Genomic DNA, 21,016 nt, shown 5'->3' with positions numbered 1-21,016 from the left:
CATTCGGTCCTGCTCTGTTTAACTCTTTAACCAAAAATGCACATCACCTACACTTAGAGCCTCACACACGGTCCCCTGCACCAGGTGCAGGATTTGGGTCACATTTTCTTTTTGGTTGCGATCGTCAAGTGGTGATTCCTTTTTACTCCCTGTTATCATAAATTTGTGAAACTTAGTTGATAAGGATGCACTTCAGCAGGCAACTGTGGATGGATGGGTTGTTTCGAGATCAAGTATAAATTTAGTAAAACAGAGCCAAATCCTCAGTTGGTGCAAACTGGTGTAATGCCATGGAAGTCAATGGTACTTTACCAGCTCGTGCCAGTTTGAGAACCTGACCCAGAATCTCCAAGTTTTTCCACTTTTCTTTGAAGGTACAATAGCCTTGCTAATCCACACACAATAACTTAGACCAAAAAAATCCCCACTTCTTGCAAAGATTTAATAGCAGAGATTGCTGTAGTGAGCTCTTGTGCTGCAAGATTTATTTTATTTAAATAAAAATTAGATATAATTTACTAGTACAGTAAATTTTTATAAATACTAAGTATAGTTGGGGCCTGACTGTATGGGCTGAGCACCTTCAACTCCTGTTTGTCAATGGGAACAGAGAGCCATGAGCCCCTCACAGATTCAGACCCTTGAACTTATTCTTTCACTTGTTGGCGTGAGTAATTCAAAAGGTGGTGAAAGTAGTCACCCCTGTGCAGATGTCCAGCAAATGGCCTATTCACCACTTGAGGGCTTGGACTTAAGTGCTACGTAGCTCTTTGTGCTCGTCCTGTGCCCAAGGGTGACTTTCACCCCCAAAATGCAGATATTCAACGAGTCTCTCAATCACTTGCACAAATTAAGAAATGTGTTTGTAAACCCTTCTTCCTCCTGAATTTTCCAAATAGTTACTACTTACACTAATTTGTATTCAGTCGAGTAACTTAGTCATCTTATTAAAGTTAGTGATGTGACTTCTCTTCCACCTCAAAGCTAGTTCCTTCAGAGCCCTGTATCCTGATTTATAGGTTGGAACAGTCACATGTATTCTGAGGATTTACATTCTTCCCCATGGATTTTCTTGTATCTTCCAAAATTTGTTTTTATTATGATAGTACTGAGGTCCCAGCCAGAGCTGAGTCTCCTTGTGCTGAGTGCTCTACAAACATAGAAGTAGACCCAATCGTTGCCCCCCAAAGAGCCTAGAATTTAAGACATAATTTTGAAACTAAGCTTCTAATGCTTCTGATTGCAAAAATAGTTTTTACAGCAAAAACAGAGGTTCTATAAGTCCAAGACACTGTGGATGCTACAAGGAACGTGTGTGAGCCAGAACCATATAGATCTGCCTTTATGGAAAGGTGCTGATAGTTTCCATGGTTTTTTCCCTGTTCAGGGTAGATTAGGGGTAGAATTTTCAAAAACACCTAAGTGACTTAGGCTCCTAACTCCCATTGACTTTCAAGGAGACTTAGGCTCCCAAGTGCCTAAGTTGCTTTTGAAAATAGATGTGTTTGGAAACTTTTACCTGTGACATTTTATCTTTTTATCAGCAGTATTTTATTGGCTTCCTCCTCTTTCTGTACAGAACACGAGCTTAAGAGTGGGAACCACTGTTTATCTTAAGGTAGCCTGTGCAATTTTGTTCCATATTAAACTTCATGATGTGTATGTAAAGAGAGACTGAATATATAGGTTTTTTTTTTTTAAAGTTTTGGGTGGCGCAGTTCAGCTTGACTCTTACACTACACATTCAGCTCTGTCTATTGTTTAGTCTTTGAAGACCTGTAGGGTATCTACACTGCAACGTAAGCCCACGTTTGAGCCTAACCCCCCCCCCTTGCATCTACGCTGCAATTGTGCTAGCCCAGGGCTCAAACCCAGGGTCCCAGGACTCTGTAGGGTCCGAGCTCGAGTCAAGCCGGGACCCAGAGTCCAAGCCCTATTGCTTTCTAGTGCAGCTGACTCCTGTGACCCCAGTCAAGCAGGACTGCATCTGGAAGTATTCCACAGTTCCATGGGACAACTTCCTTAGTCCTCTATCTCCCAACAATCTGCAATCCACTCTATTGAAACGCTTGCCAAATGACAGCAGCTCAGGTCCGCGTTAACCTCTTCTGTTCCAATCGCTGATCTGCAAGCACGCTTACAACAGAGCCTCCTGTGTTTGCAATGGCAAGCAAACTGATCAAGCCTTTTGCAAAGTGAGCTGTTTCCTGGTATTTTGCAGGGTGGGCAGTAAAGTTTTCCCACTGCACCATAAGCTAGAGAAGCCACATTGGTGGGCAGGGGGCAGCACTGAGAGGGACTCCGGGTTATGGTTACTTTGACTCAGGTCTGTGGACTACAGTGTGGACACCAGAGCCCGGGGTTTGAACATGGGTCAGAAAATTCTTTACCTAAAGTTACAATAGAGTGTAGATGCTGAAGCCCAGGGTTCCCTAACATGGGTCAGCTAGCTGACTTGAGTCTCACTAACCCTGGGCTTATGTTGAAGTGTAGACATACCCTTAAGGACAAGCTAGGAAAGGTGGTGGCTTCACAGGTACCAAGGAAGTGAAACCTGTGGGGAAAGCGATTTTGTAGTGAAATTGTTTCAAAGCTTTGGAGGTTTGTTTGTTTGTTAAGGAGTTAAACAGCTGAGATAAGAGCTCAAAGGTTTAATGCTCCCCTCCCCATCAAGTGCTGAGAGAGCCTCCCCCCCCCTTCCCCCACCCCCTCCTTCCCATTTCTCTAGTCCTCCAAGGAAACCTTTAACCAAAACTGGGAAGGTCAGCCTGGCAGCTGTGATATTTCTAAGGTGAAAAATGAGCAGAAAACCAAAGAAAAGCTTTCACACCTGTATATATGTTACAAAGAAGCAAGAAGGACAAAAACATTTTTGCCACCCATAAAGGTGGGGAATCATGAGTGCTTCTCTAAATCCAAATAATAATGTCCTTTTGCTAAGTTAATTATTTCCCTGCTCATCTTAACCAGACTTATCCCACTAATGAGCTGGTTCAGTCTGGCTTGGACAGTTGTTCTGAACCTATCCTCTACCCATCACTATGATATTCATGGGTCTTCAGTGATCGACAGAGCCGTTTCTCTTGTCTGTAGATGAAATATTTGAGTATTAAGGCAGTGAGATGATTGGGGTGAAAGATCATTCTCTTACAGGCGGAAAGTGGAGAGAATCAGAACCAATTACTGGATAGGTCTATCAGTGCGGTGTTGCATCAAGTAAAATGGAAGTTCCATGGTGGGGAAGGTGGTTAAGCTTTGAATATACAAAAAATAGAATGGCCTTTGAGTTATTTGGATAATCTAGGATGTGCTATTGTCTTGTTTTTTAACAATTATGAAAAGATGTTTACAGGGCCGTTCACTCAAGTGTTGCACAATGCTGTAAGGTTTCTATGAAATTTGATCCAGCAGCAAAGATTGTTCAGTTAATAGTGTTCTTGAACAGCTGACTTTGTGTATATCTGATTTTGCCTTCCAAGTGGTATGGAGCAGCTTTTGGCTGAATCCCTGCTGGTTTCTGGAGGGATGAGGAAAAGGCAGCTCCAAGAGGAACTTAGCCCCAGTCTGTAGAAGGCTTTGAAGAGCAGGACCAAGATTTTGAATTCAATCCAGAATTCTCTAGGAAGTTTGTCCAGCACCAGCATGCTGCATTTGTATCATCTGGTTATATAGCAGGTAGGCTGCCCTGTTCTGTACCATCACAACCTTAAGTGGTTTTGTTCATTTCTAGGTAAATGTCAGTAAGTGAGGCCGGAGACAGCATGGCCAGGCTTGGAGTCCAATAGCCAAAATAAATGGAAGGGGATTTAATTTCAGAAGACCACCAAGTTTATACCATGAAACAACTACAGACAAATTGAGCAGTTTTGGTTAATCTTAATTGGTTAATTAGACCATGTCTTTTGAAAATCAGATTTGACATTACTTCATAGTTAAGGAGTACTTGTGGCACCTTAGAGACTAACCAATTTATTTGAGCATAAGCTTTTGTGAGCTACAGCTCACTTCATCGGATGCATACTGTGGAAAGTGTAGAAGATCTTTTTATACACACAAAGCATGAAAAAATACCTCCCCCCACCCCACTCTCCTGCTGGTAATAGCTTATCTAAAGTGATCACTCTCCTTACAATGTGTATGATAATCAAGGTGGGCCATTTCCAGCACAAATCCAGGGTTTAACAAGAACGTCTGGGGCGGGGGGTAGGAAAAAACAAGGGAAAATAGGTTACCTTGCATAATGACTTAACCACTCCCAGTCCCTATTCAAGCCTAAGTTAATTGTATCCAATTTGCAAATGAATTCCAATTCAACAGTTTCTCGCTGGAGTATGGATTTGAAGTGGTTTTTTTTTTTTTGTAATATCGCAACTTTCATGTCTGTAATTGCGTGACCAGAGAGATTGAAGTGTTCTCCGACTGGTTTTTGAATGTTATAATTCTTGACATCTGATTTGTGTCCATTTATTCTTTTACGTAGAGACTGTCCAGTTTGACCAATGTACATGGCAGAGGGGCATTGCTGGCACATGGTATATATCACATTGGTGGATGTGCAGGTGAACAAGCCTCTGATAGTGTGGCTGATGTTATTAGGCCCTGTGATGGTGTCCCCTGAATAGATATGTGGGCACAGTTGGCATCGGACTTTGTTGCAAGGATAGGTTCCTGGGTTAGTGGTTCTGTTGTATGGTATGTGGTTGCTGGTGAGTATTTGCTTCAGGTTGGGGGGCTGTCTGTAGGCAAGGACTGGCCTGTCTCCCAAGATTTGTGAGAGTGATGGGTCGTCCTTCAGGATAGGTTGTAGATCCTTAATAATGCGTTGGAGGGGTTTTAGTTGGGGGCTGAAGGTGACGGCTAGTGGCGTTCTGTTATTTTCTTTGTTAGGCCTGTCCTGTAGTAGGTGACTTCTGGGAACTCTTCTGGCTCTATAATCTGTTTCTTCACTTCCGCAGGTGAGTATTGTACCCTTCTATGATCACTGTAGCGGTAAGAAAATAGATTTTTTTTTCTCATTCATGTTGTGCATCTGACAGCACTTTGTGCAGTTAGTTTCATTATTTCCTCATAGTTAATTTTTCTTGTGAAGACCTTTATAAACATTAACAGGGGAACAGAATTTGTATTTTTAAAAACAATTGGGATATACTATTGAAAGGATTCTCTCTCAGAAAATGGATTTTTTTAAAAATTATTCAACTTAATGTATTCTACTAACTGCTGGCAACATGCAGCATTATCTGTTTATCTACAAGTTTCACAGCCTTGAATGTGAGACATTGACAGAGTGGGAGTGTCATCCAGTGCACCAGTTCTATTGCCTATTTCCTCCTGAAAGCATCCTGGCAGTATGTTAATGGAATTGCAGCTCCGGCCTTTATTAAAACTTGGGGAGAGTTAGAATGCATTCCATTTTTGAACAGGAACCAACCCTCCCGTGTCTCCTCTGTACAAGAGGAATTTCAAGTGGCAGTTGACATTATCTGCTAATTAAAATACTGATTAGAATTCTGGGACCCACTTGGCAGAACTAGTAGGAAAGATTCATTTGAAAATGATTACACCCAACTTTGTGACACTTCTTCTGTTCAATTTGTTTACTGTAGTGAACTAGTACTAAATAAGCACATGTAAAAGGTAATTAAAGTTACTTAAACTGCTTCTTAATGATGGCTGAAACTGTGCTCCTAAGAAAAAGGGGCATCTTGAGACTTGTATCTTATGGGAAATCATGCCAAAAGCAAGCTACTTGGTGTTCTGCTTAAAAAGGTTATTTTGAAAAATATCTATTTTGATATTCCTTCTTATCCTGCTAGGGCATGCTGCTTGCCTTGGGGCTGCAAAAAACTTGCTCCCATAATATGTCCCTGTCATCGCCAGTGTTGCTAAGGGCTAGTCTGCAGGAGAAGTGCTACATCAGGGCAGCTCTCCTGGCAGCATAATAAATCCACCTCCCAGGGAAGAAGTAGCTACGGCGCCAGCAGAAGTTATACCAAAGTAAGTGGCAGTGGAGACCTAACCTCACCTTGGTGATTTTACTGAGTCTTGTGTGTTTTTTTCCCTGAAGCCTGAGCTCCTGGAGTCGTGGGATTAGGTGAGTATCTGATTTCCCTCCCCCCAAGAAAGTATGAGCAGCAACTTCCTTATTCTTATCCGGGCGATCGCTGTAGGAGGGGGAAGAGCTGACTCAGGAGCGTGGAAAGGCTGGGCTCAGCGACCCTAGCTCCGCGGGACCCCTCGGCAGCCCTGGGGCCACCCGCTCCCTGGTCGTGGTCTTTGCCTGGGGGTTGGCGCAGCAGCGGGGGACCCTGCGTGGGCCCGGGGGGGCAGGAAAGGGAGGGGGGGGGAGGGTGGCGCCGGGGGCCCGGCCCGGCCCCGCACGTGACCCTCTCCCCGAGCTCCGGCTCCCCGGGTCCGCGCGCGGCAGCGACACGCGCGCGCTCCCTCCCCGGCCGCGTCGGGCGTCTCGCGCCGCGCAGCCCCAGCCTCGCGCTCTCATTGGCTCCGGGCTGGCGCGTGACGGAAGGGAGCGTTGCCGAGGCGACGGGAGGGCGGGGCGTGGGTAACGGACTCCATGGGGAGGCCTCGCCAGCCCCAGCGAGCGCGGCGGCCCTCGGCAGCCAGGTACGGGGGGGTGGACTGCGCGGCGCCCGCGGCGGGAGGGGCTGATACCCCGGGCCTGGGCCTGGGCCTCCCCCAGGACTGATAGCAGCGGGAGCGTCTCTAACCGGGCGGCAGCCAGTCTGGTTCGTGCAGCGCCGAGCCCACACCGAGCCCGGGCTCGGCTGGGTGCCCCCGGCCCGCACAGCTCGGAGAGACCCCAGCGCAGCGAGCCTGGGCTCGGCCCCTGCCCCGCACAACCCCGGGACCCCCAGCCCAGCGAGCCCGGGCTCGGCTGGGTCCCCCCTGCGCTTGCCAGGCCCGCCAGAGACAGGAATTGGGTTTGAAAAGACCTCGTCCATTCAGCACCCAGGTATGGCCTGGGGTAGGGCTCGCTGTGTGCTTTGGGGTTCACCAGGCCTGGGGCATCTGCCCAGACCTCAACGCCCTGGATGTATTGAACAGTAAACACGTAAAAACAACGAGCGCTCCTTATGGCACCCTAGAGACTAACAGACTTATTTGGGCATGAGCTTTCGTGGGCTAAAAACCCACTTCTTCAGATGCATGGAAAATACAGGAGCAGGTAAAAATACATGAAAAGATCGGCGTTGCCTTACCAAGTGGGGGTCAGTGCTAACGAGACAATTCAATTAAAGTGGGCTATTCTCGCTGTCTCCCCCCCCCCCCCAACTTGGTAAGGCAATGCCCATCTTTTCATGTATTTATACCTGCTCCTATATTTTCTATTCCATACATCTGATGAAGTGGATTTTAGCCCATGAAAGCTAATGCCAAAACAAATATGTTCGTTCCTAAGGTGCCCCAAGGACTCCTCGTTGTTTTTGCTGATACAGCCTAACACGGCTACCACTCTGAAACCTGTCAGAATACATGTAGGTACTATCACGGGCTTCTGCTGATATTGTGAGACTTGGCCCTCGGCTGATCTCTGGTGGAATCTACATGAGAACATTGAAATTTCCCGACTGGATCATATCGAAGATCCATCTAGTTCCCATATCCTGGCTTTGACAGTGGCCAGTGGTATATGCTTTGGGTGGAGGTGCCAGGTATCAACTGAAACCATTTTCCTGGGTTAAGCAAATTTCTGTAGGCCTGTTCTCCTATGGTCAGCGAAGGTTACTACAGGATTCAGAGTATTAGAGGAGAAGCAGAGAAGTCAGTAGTCGTGGAAGAATGCCTAAATGAGATCACAAAATCCTACAAGATGCAGGTCTTGTATTTAATGATTGTCTTATGGCTAACTAGTCAATGTTCATAGACAACTTTGAAGATTTACGCTGTATATGTGCTAAAAGTAATCTATTGTTTAAAAAATAAATACATTGCTGATATAGGAAACATTTTAATTCTTATCTAAAAGTTTGTTTGGTGCAACAGGTGATGCAGAAATGATGGAGACTTTAGAAGAGGAAAACTTTGGTGTGTCTATGTAAGTATAATCCAGATTACACATCAGCATTTGAATAACATTTTTACTAGTTAAAAATAGCTCCACTGTAGCCTCTTTTTGGAAAAAGAATAACAGCCCAACTTTAGAGGAATGGTTCAAAAAAATATGGGAGGTTGTGGTTATCAAAAAATTAACATGCCAATTATATGCCTGGCAAAATAGACAGAAGACAGATACATGCTTATATATTTGGTTACCTTTTATTCAAAATTCAAAGTGTATTCACCTGCGCAAAAACCTCAGCATACCTGTTCAGTTTTTTTAATATTCAAATTTGATGGACCAGCCTGGTGTGTACATAAAGATTTCATTCAGTTTAATAAAATCATTAGAAATGACAGAGCGGTTGTAAAGATTCTCACTTTGTAATCTTGTATCACCTTATTAAATAGAAAGATCTGATGACTAAATTCCTGTATAAAGTTTCTTGAAACAAAAGCTAACTGTTTAATGATTGTTTTGTTTCTGATATTTACATGGTAAGGATTTGTAAACTTGTTAAATCTTCCTAAATAAATTAAATAAAAATAGAAAAGGGGGAAAAAACCAAAATGATGTTAGATGATATTGATGAGAAGATAGAGACTCATGTAAGAACAATATGGACTTCAGAACAATATGATGTACTAGAGAGGGAAGAACAAGTGAGAGTTTAAGCAATATTGAACTCAAAATTGCTTGAACCTTCCCTTGATACCCAGAAAGCTAACCCCTCCTTGATCATGCTGTTCTCCCAGACATTCCCCTCACTGAAGGACCAAAATAAGCATTGTGGCCCAGATCCACAAAGGCATTTAGGTACCTAACTCCCCATGGATTTCAATGGAAGTTAGAAGCCTAATAACTTTGAGGATCCCTTTAATTGTAGGGATGTCTGTATCTTCAAAATTTCTCTTCCTGACCCTCCCACCATATGTCTCACTTTCTCTACTACCCAGTTTACCGTTGTTAGAAGTTGTATTTGAATGTGTTCCTTGAAAAGCGTGATGTATGTAGAGATGTATTCTTACACAGCACTTCGGGCCCTGGTATTATTAATTGTTGTGTGCTGTGGTTGGAATGAGTAGAAAATACAGATATTATTTTCTGGACAAAATATTATTAGAATTCCCCTACTCACTACCACACCAAATCTAAAACTAATGTTTAAACTGTTAGCTTAAATTCAACAATGTTAGAACAAGCTATAATAAAATGACAAAGATGTTTCTTCTTTCATCAGTGTAGCCATCACTCGCGTTAAAGAAAAGAATGGGAGTTAGGTCTGAACTGCTCCTGCTTTTGTGCATAAGTGAGAAACAATTACCCCATTGTCTTGAACCATAAATATGATGCTAATGCTTTAGCTACTCTTGTTGTGGCACTCTGCCCTCTGGTGTTGTATCATGTATTCTGCCATTCATTTGTGTTATCTTTGTCTGGGCTGCAAAGGCATAACAATGGCCACTTTTGATCAGTAAATGAGGATGGTAGTATTCTAAATTTTCCTAAAACAAGATGAATCCCAATGCCCAAATAGTGGAATTACTGGTGGATAAAGGTACTGAACTGTTGCTAAGAGCAATATCATTTTAAAGGCTTTTTTGTAAATAGACAGTCTAAAGCAGAGGTGGGCAAACTACAGCCCACGGGCCACATCCGGCCCACGGGACTGTCCTGCCCAGCCCTTGAGCTCCTGGCCGGGAGGCTAGCCCCCGGTCCTTCCCCTGCTGTCCCCCCTGTCCCGCAGCTATGCTGCCGTGCGGGCAGCAGGGCTGCAAGCTCCTGCTGCTCTGAGCAGTATGGTAAGAGGGGGTGGGGGGTGTTGGATAAGGGGCAGAGGGTCCCGGGGGGCAGTCAGGGAACAGGGAGCAGGGGGTGGTTGGATGGGGTGGAGGTTTCGGGGGGGCAGTCAGGGAGCATTGGGGGTTGGATAGGGGGTGGGGTCCCGGGGGGGGGGCGGTTTGGAGCAGGGGGTCCTGGGAGAGGGCGGTCAGGGGACAAGGAGCAGGGGGGCTTGGATGGGTTGGAGGTTCTGAGGGGAACAGTCAGGGAGTGGGAAGTGGGAGGGGGCAAATAGGGGGCAGAGGCTAGGCTGTTTGGGGAGGCATAGCCTTCCCTATCCAGCCCTCCATACAGTTTCACACCCCAATGTGGCCCTGGGGCCAAAAAGTTTGCCCACCCCTGGTCTAAAGCAATATCCTTCTTCACATGAGAGACACAGAGGGGAATTTGTATATTAATTAAGTGGGGCCTTCATTGAATGGGTGAAGATAAATATGTTGAAGAAGAATGTGCAGCAAGGCTTGCATTCCTGATATTGGAGAAAAGCCTGTTGGGCACTTAATACCCTAGAGAATTTATTTAAGTAAAGTTCATCCCTAAAATGCCAAGGTCAGGGAGACTTCGGTATCTATGAACAAATTGTACAATATAACATTGCCAGAGGGACCCAGATTTTGAAGTGCTGCTAATGTGCTTCTCCATTTAAAGGAGTCCATTTGAAAGAGAGCATATGTTTTTGTTATAAAACAGAAGCACCATGTTTTTTAGATTAAGGGATTACAAAATTTAGTTCTAAACCCCCAGTGTGGTACACTGCATTAGAGAAATATTTAACAATTGCTATAAATTACATCATTTACCTTTGCTACACTATATACTCAGCAGGGCTGGTGCAACCACTAGGTGAACTAGGCGCTCGCCTAGGGTGCCAAGTGGTTGGGGGCGGTCAAACGTGCGCTCCGGGGAGGCGGAGGTGAGCTGGGGCAGAGGGGCGCAGGGAGGGCCACCTGCAGCAAGTAACGGGGGTGGGGAGGGTCACACAGGGGAACCACTCCCCACCCCAGCTCATCTCTGCTCCGCTGCCTCCTCCTCCTCTGAGCGAGCTGCCCTGCTCTGCTTCTTTCCCTCCCAGACTTGCAGCGCTAAATAGCTGATTGGCGCCGCAAGCCTGGGAGGCGGGGGCGGCATGCTTGGGGAGGAGGCGGAGCAGAGGTGAGCTGGGCCGAGGGGAGTTGCTGCACGGCTCCCCGAGGGAAGAGGGGGCAGCGGGGAGCTGCTGCAGGGGGGGCGCTTCAGGGTGGTGGGGAGCTGCCGCGGGGGGGGGGGGGTGCTTCAGGACGGCGGGGGGTGCAAGGTGGAAGTTTCGCCTAGGGCGCAAAACATCCTTGCAGTGCCCTGATACTCAGTCTGGTAATATATGACTGGGTGCTCCAAATGGTCCTCTACAGATGGGTCTTGAACAGTTCCAGTAGAGTTACAACCACCTTTTATGGCTAGATGAGAGGTGGGTACTGAAACTTCGTTGTGACATCGGGTCACGGTATGGAAAAGGTGGAGAACTGTTGCTCTGAACAAACCTTTTAAACATCTTCTGCACCAAGAGGTTAATTACACTATCAAAGATACCCAATAAAACAGTTCTTTCCAATAAGTAACTACCCCCCTTTAGTATACAGTGGAGACCGAGTGAGATTAATGTCTGTTACAGGAATAAACTTTTTATTATTAAGTAAAGTTTTCTGTGCAATGACCTTTTTTTTTATAATGTTAAGTTGGAAGATAATTCCCTTCTCTGATGTGCAGGCTGGGTTATTGTGCTAATTTGTCTTTCGGCTTTCATTAAAAAATTAATCTTTCCTTTCTTTGTTATCAGCTCCTCTCCTTCAGATGCAGAATTTGATGCGGTTGTTGGGTATTTAGAAGATATTATAATGGGTAAGCTCCTGAATTTAGATGTGCCTAAAAATTAGCAGTAAAAATATTGATAGGCAAAATAAGGATTGAACGTCACTGACAGAGGTGTGTGGAGAAACCAGTGCCTCTGCCTTCTCCGTGTGTCCTATGAGTTGGAATTTTTAATTCCTTGCTTTCATTAGCACAAAACTTGCATTACAGTATAAAATCTCCAGCAAACCCTTTTGGTTTCTGTTCTCCCAACAGTGTATTCATGGGTTCGAAGCATGTGTCTTTTCCCCTGTGCACTACTGGGAGACTAGAAACCCTCTCTTCATTGATAAAGTTGTGGTAAATAAAGATCCTGATAAATTCTCACGTGAAAACCAAGGTTTTCCATCCTCTCTGCTGTCTGTCCCTCCATGTCATATGACATCCCACTTATCCTCTGGGTAAACGAATTGGTTTTCCTTTTTGTTGCAAGTAACTTACACACATACAACCTAAGGTGACAGGATCTATTGGAGGAAAGAATGCCACAAGCAGTCAACCATTTTTCCCTGTGGGCTTGGGAGGATAAAAGATTCTAAATCGTCAAGTGAGAAATTTGAAGTAAGAGGTCAGGGTTGAATAAAGAGGATTTACAAGATGCCAAGAGAAAAAGAGAACTCATTGTGTTAACTTGAAGAGGTTGATGACTGGTTAACATCTTCCTCCTTATTCACACACCTTTCTAAGGGATCATAAAGTTTTTTATTCTTTTCACTCTCAGCTGCTCACCTTGTGATATGTATAGCTGAATCTGGAGAAATGGTCACAAGTTCACCAGTTTTGAGTGGGTTAATTAATAAAAGATTAGATTTGTGCAGATTTATTTTAACACTGTGTCAGTGTGTAATTTATATTTGCACCTGTTATGATACGTTAAGTTCCACTTCCTGCCCTTTTGCCTTCCTCCAATTTCACTCATTGATGACTCAAAAATTGTCCTTTAAGGGTTATAGCTTTCTGCACTCATTTTCAGAGATAAGAAAAATCCATTGTCTTTTAACTAATGGAGGGAAGAAAAATATACTTCTAAAAAAAAAAAAAGTTCACTGATAACTCACATACCTGAACAAAAAACCTGATTGTTTGAAAACTAACAGCCTCTTTATTAAAAGTTAATTTTAAAGAACTGCCTTAATATTGAGAACATGTGAAAATCTTTACTTGAAAATAGAAAAGTAGATTGTTTGAGTATGTGCCCTAGCAGTTTTGCTGCCTTTTGCAAATTCTATCCTTTTCCATCATTAAATGTACAGCATTCGCAACATAGATCAACATGCTGCTATCCTGGTAATCCCAGCTGACTTGGCTGAAGCAGAATTTGAATCTGTAGCACTCTTTGCTTCACCACCACCTACTCTGCTAGCAGCCTCCATATATTCTCATAGATTGGTCAGAAATTAAAGCTAGCCCAACGAACAGCTTTGCTGTTATTGTGACCAAGTGTGTATGTGCGGGGTTCCATGCTCCAGCAGTAGGAGCTATTAGAACAGGCCATTAGTGAATGTGATTACTGTCTTGCAATGAGTGGATAAATTGAATGTAACTGTATGCAATTTACTTATTGTGGCTCAGATGACGATTTCCAGTTAATACAAAGAAGCTTTATGGATAAACACTACCAGGAATTTGAAGATACAGAAGAAAACAAGCTCATCTACACTTCTATTTTTAATGAATATGTAAGATTTTTTTTGGTGGTTTTTCTCATAGAGTGCTTCGCTTTTCTTTTAAGGTCATTGTTAGGTTCTTTTCTCCCCTCTGTTTTTAAAATACAAGTTTGATCAGAATCAAATACATGTAAAATATTATCTATGGTGTCTTTGAAGTATAGCAATAGCCTGCAAGCAACCAAAAATATTCTGGAGTTCCAAAATACTTTTTTCTGTTTCGCCAAGGAATCTTCTACAAGTGTTTGAGAACAGTTTAAGCCTTTTGGATGGAAGGTTGGTTTAGGCAGCCACTGTGTGGGGTATAGTTGTATTTAGATTAGTACAATAGGAACATAGGAATTGTCGTACTGGATTCAACATCTAGTCCTGTCTCATGTCTCTGGCAGTGCCAAGCCATAGATGCTTCAGAGGAAGGTGCAAGAAGCCCACCAGTAGGCAGATTTGGGAATATCTGTCCCCCATGAAGGTCTCCTCCTAATCTCTATTAGTGACTCTGAAGCATGATACTTTATATCCCCCTCATTTGGGGTCTGGTTGTAGTTTGACTGATACGTTAGCTAGCAATTAAGGGAAAAATTATTTGATACATTCTGCATTCTTCCCTAGTGAATTGGTAGAAGTTCTATTGCATAGAGGTCAGTAAAGGAAGTGGGACAAAACACTATGAAAATTAAGACTTGTGTAGTATTTGTTTCTGTTACTATACAGTATAATCCGAACCAATCATCATTAAAGGGATGCTGTCAAGTTGAAAATCACTTCAGTCTAATTTTTTGTACCCACTATTGTAAATAACACACAAGATTACTATAACTGAGCTTAAAGGAAAATAATAGCTTCTGGGGTTTTTTTTTCTGTTTGTTTGCTTAATGTATTTGACAGCACCATGTAAAATCAGTTTCACTATTTCCTCTGTATAGTTAGTTTTCTTCGTTGTATGGTTTCTGTACAAACTGGAGAAACAAAATATCTTTAAAAGGGTCAGAAAAAAGTGGTTGAAGGCCACAAAAATTGTTTAGAGGAGCTCAGTTGTCAGTTCCTTAAAATTAATTAACATTAGTTTCAGGTACTGGTTTCAAGTAGAGGTTGTTTACTGCTACAACCTGTTCTTGCAAACATGCTTAACGATGGCTCTTTGGTGGTATTGCAAAGCATTGGACAAACGTTGGCTAGAACTTTCTGCACTTTCAATGGGATTTGTGATGCATTTTACCTAATGAAGACAAGCCTATGGAGAATAATATGTAGGAATCTGAGAACACCACACTCCTTTATCAAGTCAGCATGTGGAATTTATGATGATGTCCTCTCTTTTAGATCTGCTTAGTAGAGAAATACATAGAAGAAAAACTACTTGACAGGATTCCTGGTTTTAGTATGGCTGCTTTCACCATGTCATTACAGTAAGTCTTTGGTTTGGGGTATTTTTCTTGTGCTTTTCTCTGTATTAACCATTTTGTACCTGGGACCAAACTAGGATTTGATTTTTTTTATTATTTTTTTTCCCCTTTGTGGAAGGGATTCTTGTTTAAAAAAGGAAATGTGAGTTTGTCTATACAATTCTGCTAATTCACCTCCATCCTCACCTCCACCATCCCCTGCTATTCTAGGCCTCTGACTTGAAATGTTGTGCCAAAATGTATGGAAGGTTTGTGATATGCAGAAATGGGGACCAGAACGAGACCATTAAACTTGATTTCTCTTATTCCCCAATTCAGGACTCGAAGCCAGTTCCCTGGGGGTTAAAAGGCCACTTGCATTAAGCCCACTAGGTTTTCTGTACTTAGGCTTTCAGAAACAGCCTCAGTAAATGGCTTTACCCCAATCCCTATTTTATAAAAGAATGCAAAGAGTAATTCAGTTTTGGTGAAAAGTTTCTGTTGACATTGTTGGAGGGTTACTCTCAATTTAAAGTAATTTCTGCTGTTCAGCTTTAGCTTAATTATGTGGAGAATGAAGTTGTTAAAGGAACATATTTTCTTCTGCTGAATAAGAAAATCAAATGCTATTAGAAATGGACTCCTAAAAAGGACTAAAACTGCTTCAAATATTTGAATAAAGCATCAAGAAATTTGCATGAAAGTACAGTAGTATGGTTAGACCATCCATCAATGTAAGGAACAGGGCTTTTCAATAATATTAGGAGAATCTTAATTGCTTAGAATAAGTCCTATGAAAGTGGATGTGTACTGACAATCTACTTAAAGTTCAGTTAAAGTGAATAACTCCTTTGTTACTTGCAATGCCTGAAATAATTAAAAGGACTAAAACTCTAAGATTTTTCACTTGTTTTTTTTTTTTAGCATTTCTCTTATTTCAGGCAATGAAAATGTTGACGAATCAAGCTTTACTCCTTTTAAATTACCAATCTTTCACTGTCTGGTTTCTTTCGACTGGTGCAATACTCAGGTCTCTCTGGATTTAGGGGATAAACTTAACTGTATGAAAACCTTAGGTAGATAGAACGTTGCGATGTTTGTATTGCAGACACTACAGGGGATTGGTTTTGTTTAATAAAGCTGTTTTACATTAGAATTTTAAATACCTTCCTATTGGTCTTGTTTAAATCTTGATTTTGCACTACTTACATTGTGTACTAAATTTGACCTCCAAGTGCCTTTAAAATCTGATGTCATGTCTCACAACTATGTTAAACCTACAAATCTCCCACTTTACAGACAGCACAAAGACGAGATGGCAGGTGATATATTTGACATGCTTCTCACATTTACTGATTTTCTGGCATTCAAAGAAATGTTCTTGGATTACAGAGCTGTAAGTATTTTGGGTTGTTCTATTTTAACTAGCACAGTGGTAACTGCTTTTGTATGGCTCCTGCATTACAGCATTAAAGGCAGTGTTAGCTCGTCGGGTGACCACATGCGTTCAAGAGATAGAGGATCAAAAGGCAAATGGCCCTCATGGTGTAGCTGTTTAATAGGCTTGAAAAGCCGATCTGATAACTCTTGCAGAAAACCTGCATGAAGCGGCTAGCTGGTGAAATTCCTGTGATGTACATTTCTGCATTGTTGAATACAGAATCTTTCTAGTACCCTTTCATTGTTTGGGGTTTTTAAAGTCCCATCCATTGGCTCTTGCAGTGGTTGTACTGCAGTTTCCCTTTTTCTCCGTGCTGGTTGCGTCTGGGGGTTTTCTACCCACCTTCCCACCCCCAAAGTGGTAAGTAGGAGAGAGAAGGCATCCTGACTGGGTTTCTTTCCTAGGCCAGACCAGCAGAGAGCACACTGATTTTAGCTGTGCCAAGTCTACCCACAGCTGGGAAAACATCAGCCAAGGTACTTACACAGCAGCAGCCCCCATATTCCCTTGTTAGTTTCTGGATTCATCCACAAATAAGAGTGGGAGAAAAGGGAGGCTCAGCTGTAGATTTTACAGATCCCAGAAGCCAATTATGTGCACTTGTGGAATTATGCTGCAAGGTGTGGTACTATATTTGGTATGGTAAGCAGAATGCTAATAATACCAATTATAATGTGCCTACTTAATCTGTTAAGATTGAAAGCCTGCTTGTTTTGAAACTTTACTGAGCTGAGGGTTGTTTTTCCCCCCACTTTTTAGGAAAAAGAAGGTCGAGGTCTGGATTTAAGCAGCGGGTTTGTGGTAACATCTTTAAGCAAGTCCTCAATGTCGTCTTCTCAGAACAGTTTACGACACTAGTTCACAGCTGCAGATGAGGGCTGCTTCTTTCATTTGGACATTCCAAACACTACAGGCAGTGAAGGATTACAGTGGTAATGGAAGCTGATTGCCTCACTACATTTCACTAGGCCTGATCCTCTAAACTGCTCTTGTGAATTACTGTTAGTATTGAAACCTGTTAGTATTGAGTGATCATAAAAGAAAATAACTCCAGCCATTCCAGAATAATGGATTTCAATACACCGATAATATATACGCATCGACCAATTTGGATTCTGTACCAAGGAGTTCAGTAAATGGAACTATATATGTGTTTCCTATTGGTTAAAATTACAACCCAGATATGTCACTCTCCAGAAATGTAAACTTAAAGAGAAAACCCACAAGACTGTAATAACATGGATGATCATTTAACCTTTTTTTTGGGTAGGATGGTTACAGCTCCACCACCTCTGATTTCCCACGCTCACAGTACCTTTCATTTTTTGAAAAATAACTTTTCAGTATGCTTGGAAGGTCGTCTGTAGGGAAGAATAAGTTGTGACATATGCAGAATATATTTTGCACACATTTTAGCTTGAGAATTTCTCGGTTCTGTGGTAATTGTTGGGGGGGCAAGGAGAGGATCCACCAATGGGCAGATACCCAGTCTCACTCTGATGAACTTGCAGAGCTCTGATGTTCAGCTTGGCATGTAGGCGCCAACTAAATTAGAGAACTAACCAGGTTAAATATGTCTGTAAAACATAAGCTTTGCCTACATTAGGAACTTTCTTACCTTGTTTTTCCACAGCGGTGCAGCATGGGTGCTACCAAGGTACAAGGTGTCTTGTAGATCAAGCACAGGAATTTTTACTACCACATCATATAACTCCCCAGATGACATGCTGGTTAAAGTGCTTGTGCCCAGTGCATACTGGAGCTTTCACCACTGGTAGCAGCTGAGCAGCTGCACTGACAACTGAAAAACACATTAGAAATTTGCTAGTAGAGATGTACTCGTTAACTGTCTACAATAGACTTCTTTACGGAACCTCCCCCTGTTGCACCACTGTGGATGCTGCCACACTAGCCAGTAGTGTCAAGGGGAGCGCTAATGTAGACAGAGCTCAGGTCCTGATGTTCTTAGCACCATGTCATCTATCTTCTGTGAGCAGTAGGAGAAATCCCATCGTTGGTACCAGTGCAGCCCATACCACTAGGAGGCTTCTAAGAAGAGCCTAGTAGACAGACCAAAGCTATGGCAGATCAATGTTGTTATAATGTGCTGGTGTTTCGGCTGTGCCGATGGAAAACTTGTTAATCTCTTTATGTGTTAAATCCTGGCTGTATTACAGTGAATGGGAGTTTTGCCATTAATTACAAAAGGGCTGGGATTTCACCCTGAAGTTAAAACACAGTTTTCTGACATGGTTACAAAAAAATTCCTATCCACACAGGCAAGCATAAACCATGTTTATATGATAATGTGGTCTGGCCACAAATCTTTTCAAACTCCTCTACTTTTGTAGAGTAGACACTTTCAGTACTATGGAACCACTGTAGTGTCTTAGCCTGTTCTAACTCTAAAAATACAGTAGTAAATAACTTCATTGAGCTTAAATTTCCAGTGTGGTGTTATAAGACTGCAGTTCAGCTGTTGGAGGTTGTCCTAGTATTTCTGTTAACCTCCCACACATTCACTTTTTAAAAGCCTTCCCCTTCAGGGTTTTGTAACTCTTCCAATAAACTATTTACTGATCTCAGATTTGATTTGGAAAATCCGCACCCTGAAGCAATCTTAAAATCACAAAAGGAATCCTTTGTTGTTTTCACAGTAGTTTTTACGTAGAAATCTCTGTGATTGTGCCGTAGAGAAGGAACTGCATTAGCCCAAATGCTTCTTTTGAATGCTTTTTTGATTAAAAGTAATTGTATTAGCTTTCTACTTTATTGAACATCAAACAAGCTAAACTTAATTCTCTTTGCAATGAAAGGCTAAATTGAATCACTTTTTAATACTATGCTAGTGTAATGTGTGGACATTTGTTAAAGATATTAGTTGCAGTATAATAGTTTTAAAGATAAATTCCTAATCCTGCAGACAGAGCCCTGTGGTGAAGCTCAATATAATGAAGTCAGTGGGACTGTGTGTAGGCTTGGTGTCTGCCCACGTAGATCCAATTGCAGGATCAAAGTAAAGATGTGAGGGCAGAGCATCATCTGGTGTAAATTGTCATAGCTCCATTGATAACAATGACCGCTTACACCAGCCTACGCTCTGCCTTCAAAAGATGTCTGCATTTCCCATTTTGTTACAAGGTGTTGCCTTGTACCATCTCTACCATAAAGATCAGTGTTTTCCCAGGGGTACATAATCCACCACTGAAGACCACACAGGTACTTTGGGAAGAGATGAGAGAGGTTCTTTTAGGTTAAATGTTTGGTCCAGGCTGAATGCAGTTCTCCCAGCTAGCCTAAAAATCTATTGGACCAACTGCTGGGAAAGCTTGTTCAGTCTCTAAAGAAAATACTTATCGTCTAAAGACAGTGCTTGTAGAAGATTTGAATCAGACTATTCTTTTCATTTCAGTGTATGGGCTAGAATTCTTTTGTCACTATCCTCTTTTTACACATGTATTATATTGAAATTGTTTTTGTACTGGGAGTAGGTTTTGTCAAATTTTAAAAGAATCATACTGAAACATTTTTAACAATTCATTGTTCAGTGTTGAATTGAAATAATTGATTAAAGTTACAAATGTGAATGCTCTTGAAGTTGAACTTGGGATGAGGGGGAAAAGTATTTATTCCTTTATTGTTACCACTGCTCAGATTATTCGTCATTTGCAATGATGGAAATGAGCATCTCAAAACAATTCTCCAAATATAGTGATTTTATAGCTCGGTAACTTGTAATGTCAGAGTCTATAAGGTACAGCTTAAGGTAGTTATCTGGATGTGGAATTTTATAGTGTTCACTGTATGCCAGAGTAGCTAAATTCATTGTCTGTAACGCAACTTGTGTGGGCTTCCTTTCCCTCCTCCTTTCTGGTATATCTGTATTGTGAACTTTACACTCGAATCTCGCCCAATCCATTTTTTAGCTAGCCTTTATAATTAGTGCATTGGGTAAAAGGGCAATAGAAAACTAACTAGTGTTTATATCTGCAGTTTTGCTGGTTTAGTTGTATGCAGAGAACTATGGTTGTAGTCATGAGCGCTGATTAGTCTATATGTATTACTTGTGTGCATGTTAGTCTATACGTATTACTTCTGTTGATTTAAACAGTCTTCATGTGGTACTCCTATATAAATGCTGAGCTAAACCTATGTTAAAGTTTAGCATGTTTGTGATCCAAGCCTTTTTTATAGTTTAGCTGTTAAATTCCCAATCCTGTTGTCACATTTTTTAAGGGGAAAACCCCACAGACTTCAGTGGGGGCACCACTGGGATCTAATACTTCTTATTTTTACTCCCTGTTCCCATGAGTACAGTTTCTGCCCAGTGTGTTTGCCTGTTTCTGCCCTGCATGTTTCCTACACTCTAGCATCTTCATTATTGTCCATCTCTACAACATGCATGTAACTAGACTTTCTGATTTTATCTCGCATGCAGAGCTTTTTAAAAACAAATTAAATTTTTACATACAAATGCAATATCTCTATGCAAGTCTGATTTACTTTTCAGAGTTTAGAATTTCTTTCCTCAAACAAATGCATAGTTATTTGTCTCTAAAGAGTTTTTATCTTTTTTGAGGGGTTTTTTGGTATTTTTATCCTGAAACTTGGAATTAGTTTAGAGCCGGAGTCAACTGCATAAAGAAGAACGACAAGAGCTTGGTCTAAACAGGTAGGAAAAGAACGTTTAGCTATTTTCCCTGTAAGTGAGAAAGTAGCCCAAACTATGTTTAGGCTTTTA

The 21,016-nt window shown here is 42.1% G+C and overlaps 1 protein-coding gene across 4 annotated transcripts; it reads left to right on the top strand.

The window, feature by feature from the left end:
• The first annotated feature begins 6,482 nt into the window (after positions 1-6,482).
• On the top strand, positions 6,483-20,754 carry ARL2BP (ARF like GTPase 2 binding protein). Of its 4 annotated transcripts, none has more exons than XM_048816617.2 (8): positions 6,483-6,624; positions 8,005-8,056; positions 11,715-11,776; positions 13,358-13,464; positions 14,773-14,858; positions 16,134-16,230; positions 16,680-16,751; positions 17,035-20,754. In XM_048816617.2, exons 2-8 carry the CDS (start codon positions 8,016-8,018, stop codon positions 17,131-17,133), a joined length of 564 nt encoding a protein of 187 aa, XP_048672574.1. In that variant the 5' UTR covers positions 6,483-6,624; positions 8,005-8,015; the 3' UTR covers positions 17,134-20,754. The 4 variants fall into 4 exon arrangements, with proteins under 4 accessions (XP_048672574.1, XP_048672575.1, XP_048672576.1 ...); XM_048816619.2 differs by lacking the exon at positions 6,483-6,624 and adding an exon at positions 6,724-6,973; XM_048816618.2 differs by lacking the exon at positions 16,680-16,751 and having other exon boundaries at positions 6,484-6,624.
• Positions 20,755-21,016: the final 262 nt, after the last annotated feature.

This window comes from Caretta caretta, chromosome 12, assembly GCF_965140235.1.
Source record: "Caretta caretta isolate rCarCar2 chromosome 12, rCarCar1.hap1, whole genome shotgun sequence".
Taxonomy (NCBI): Eukaryota; Metazoa; Chordata; order Testudines; family Cheloniidae; genus Caretta; species Caretta caretta.
The sequence above is the reverse complement of the archived record's forward strand: the minus strand, read 5'-3'. Positions and strand labels throughout refer to the sequence as shown.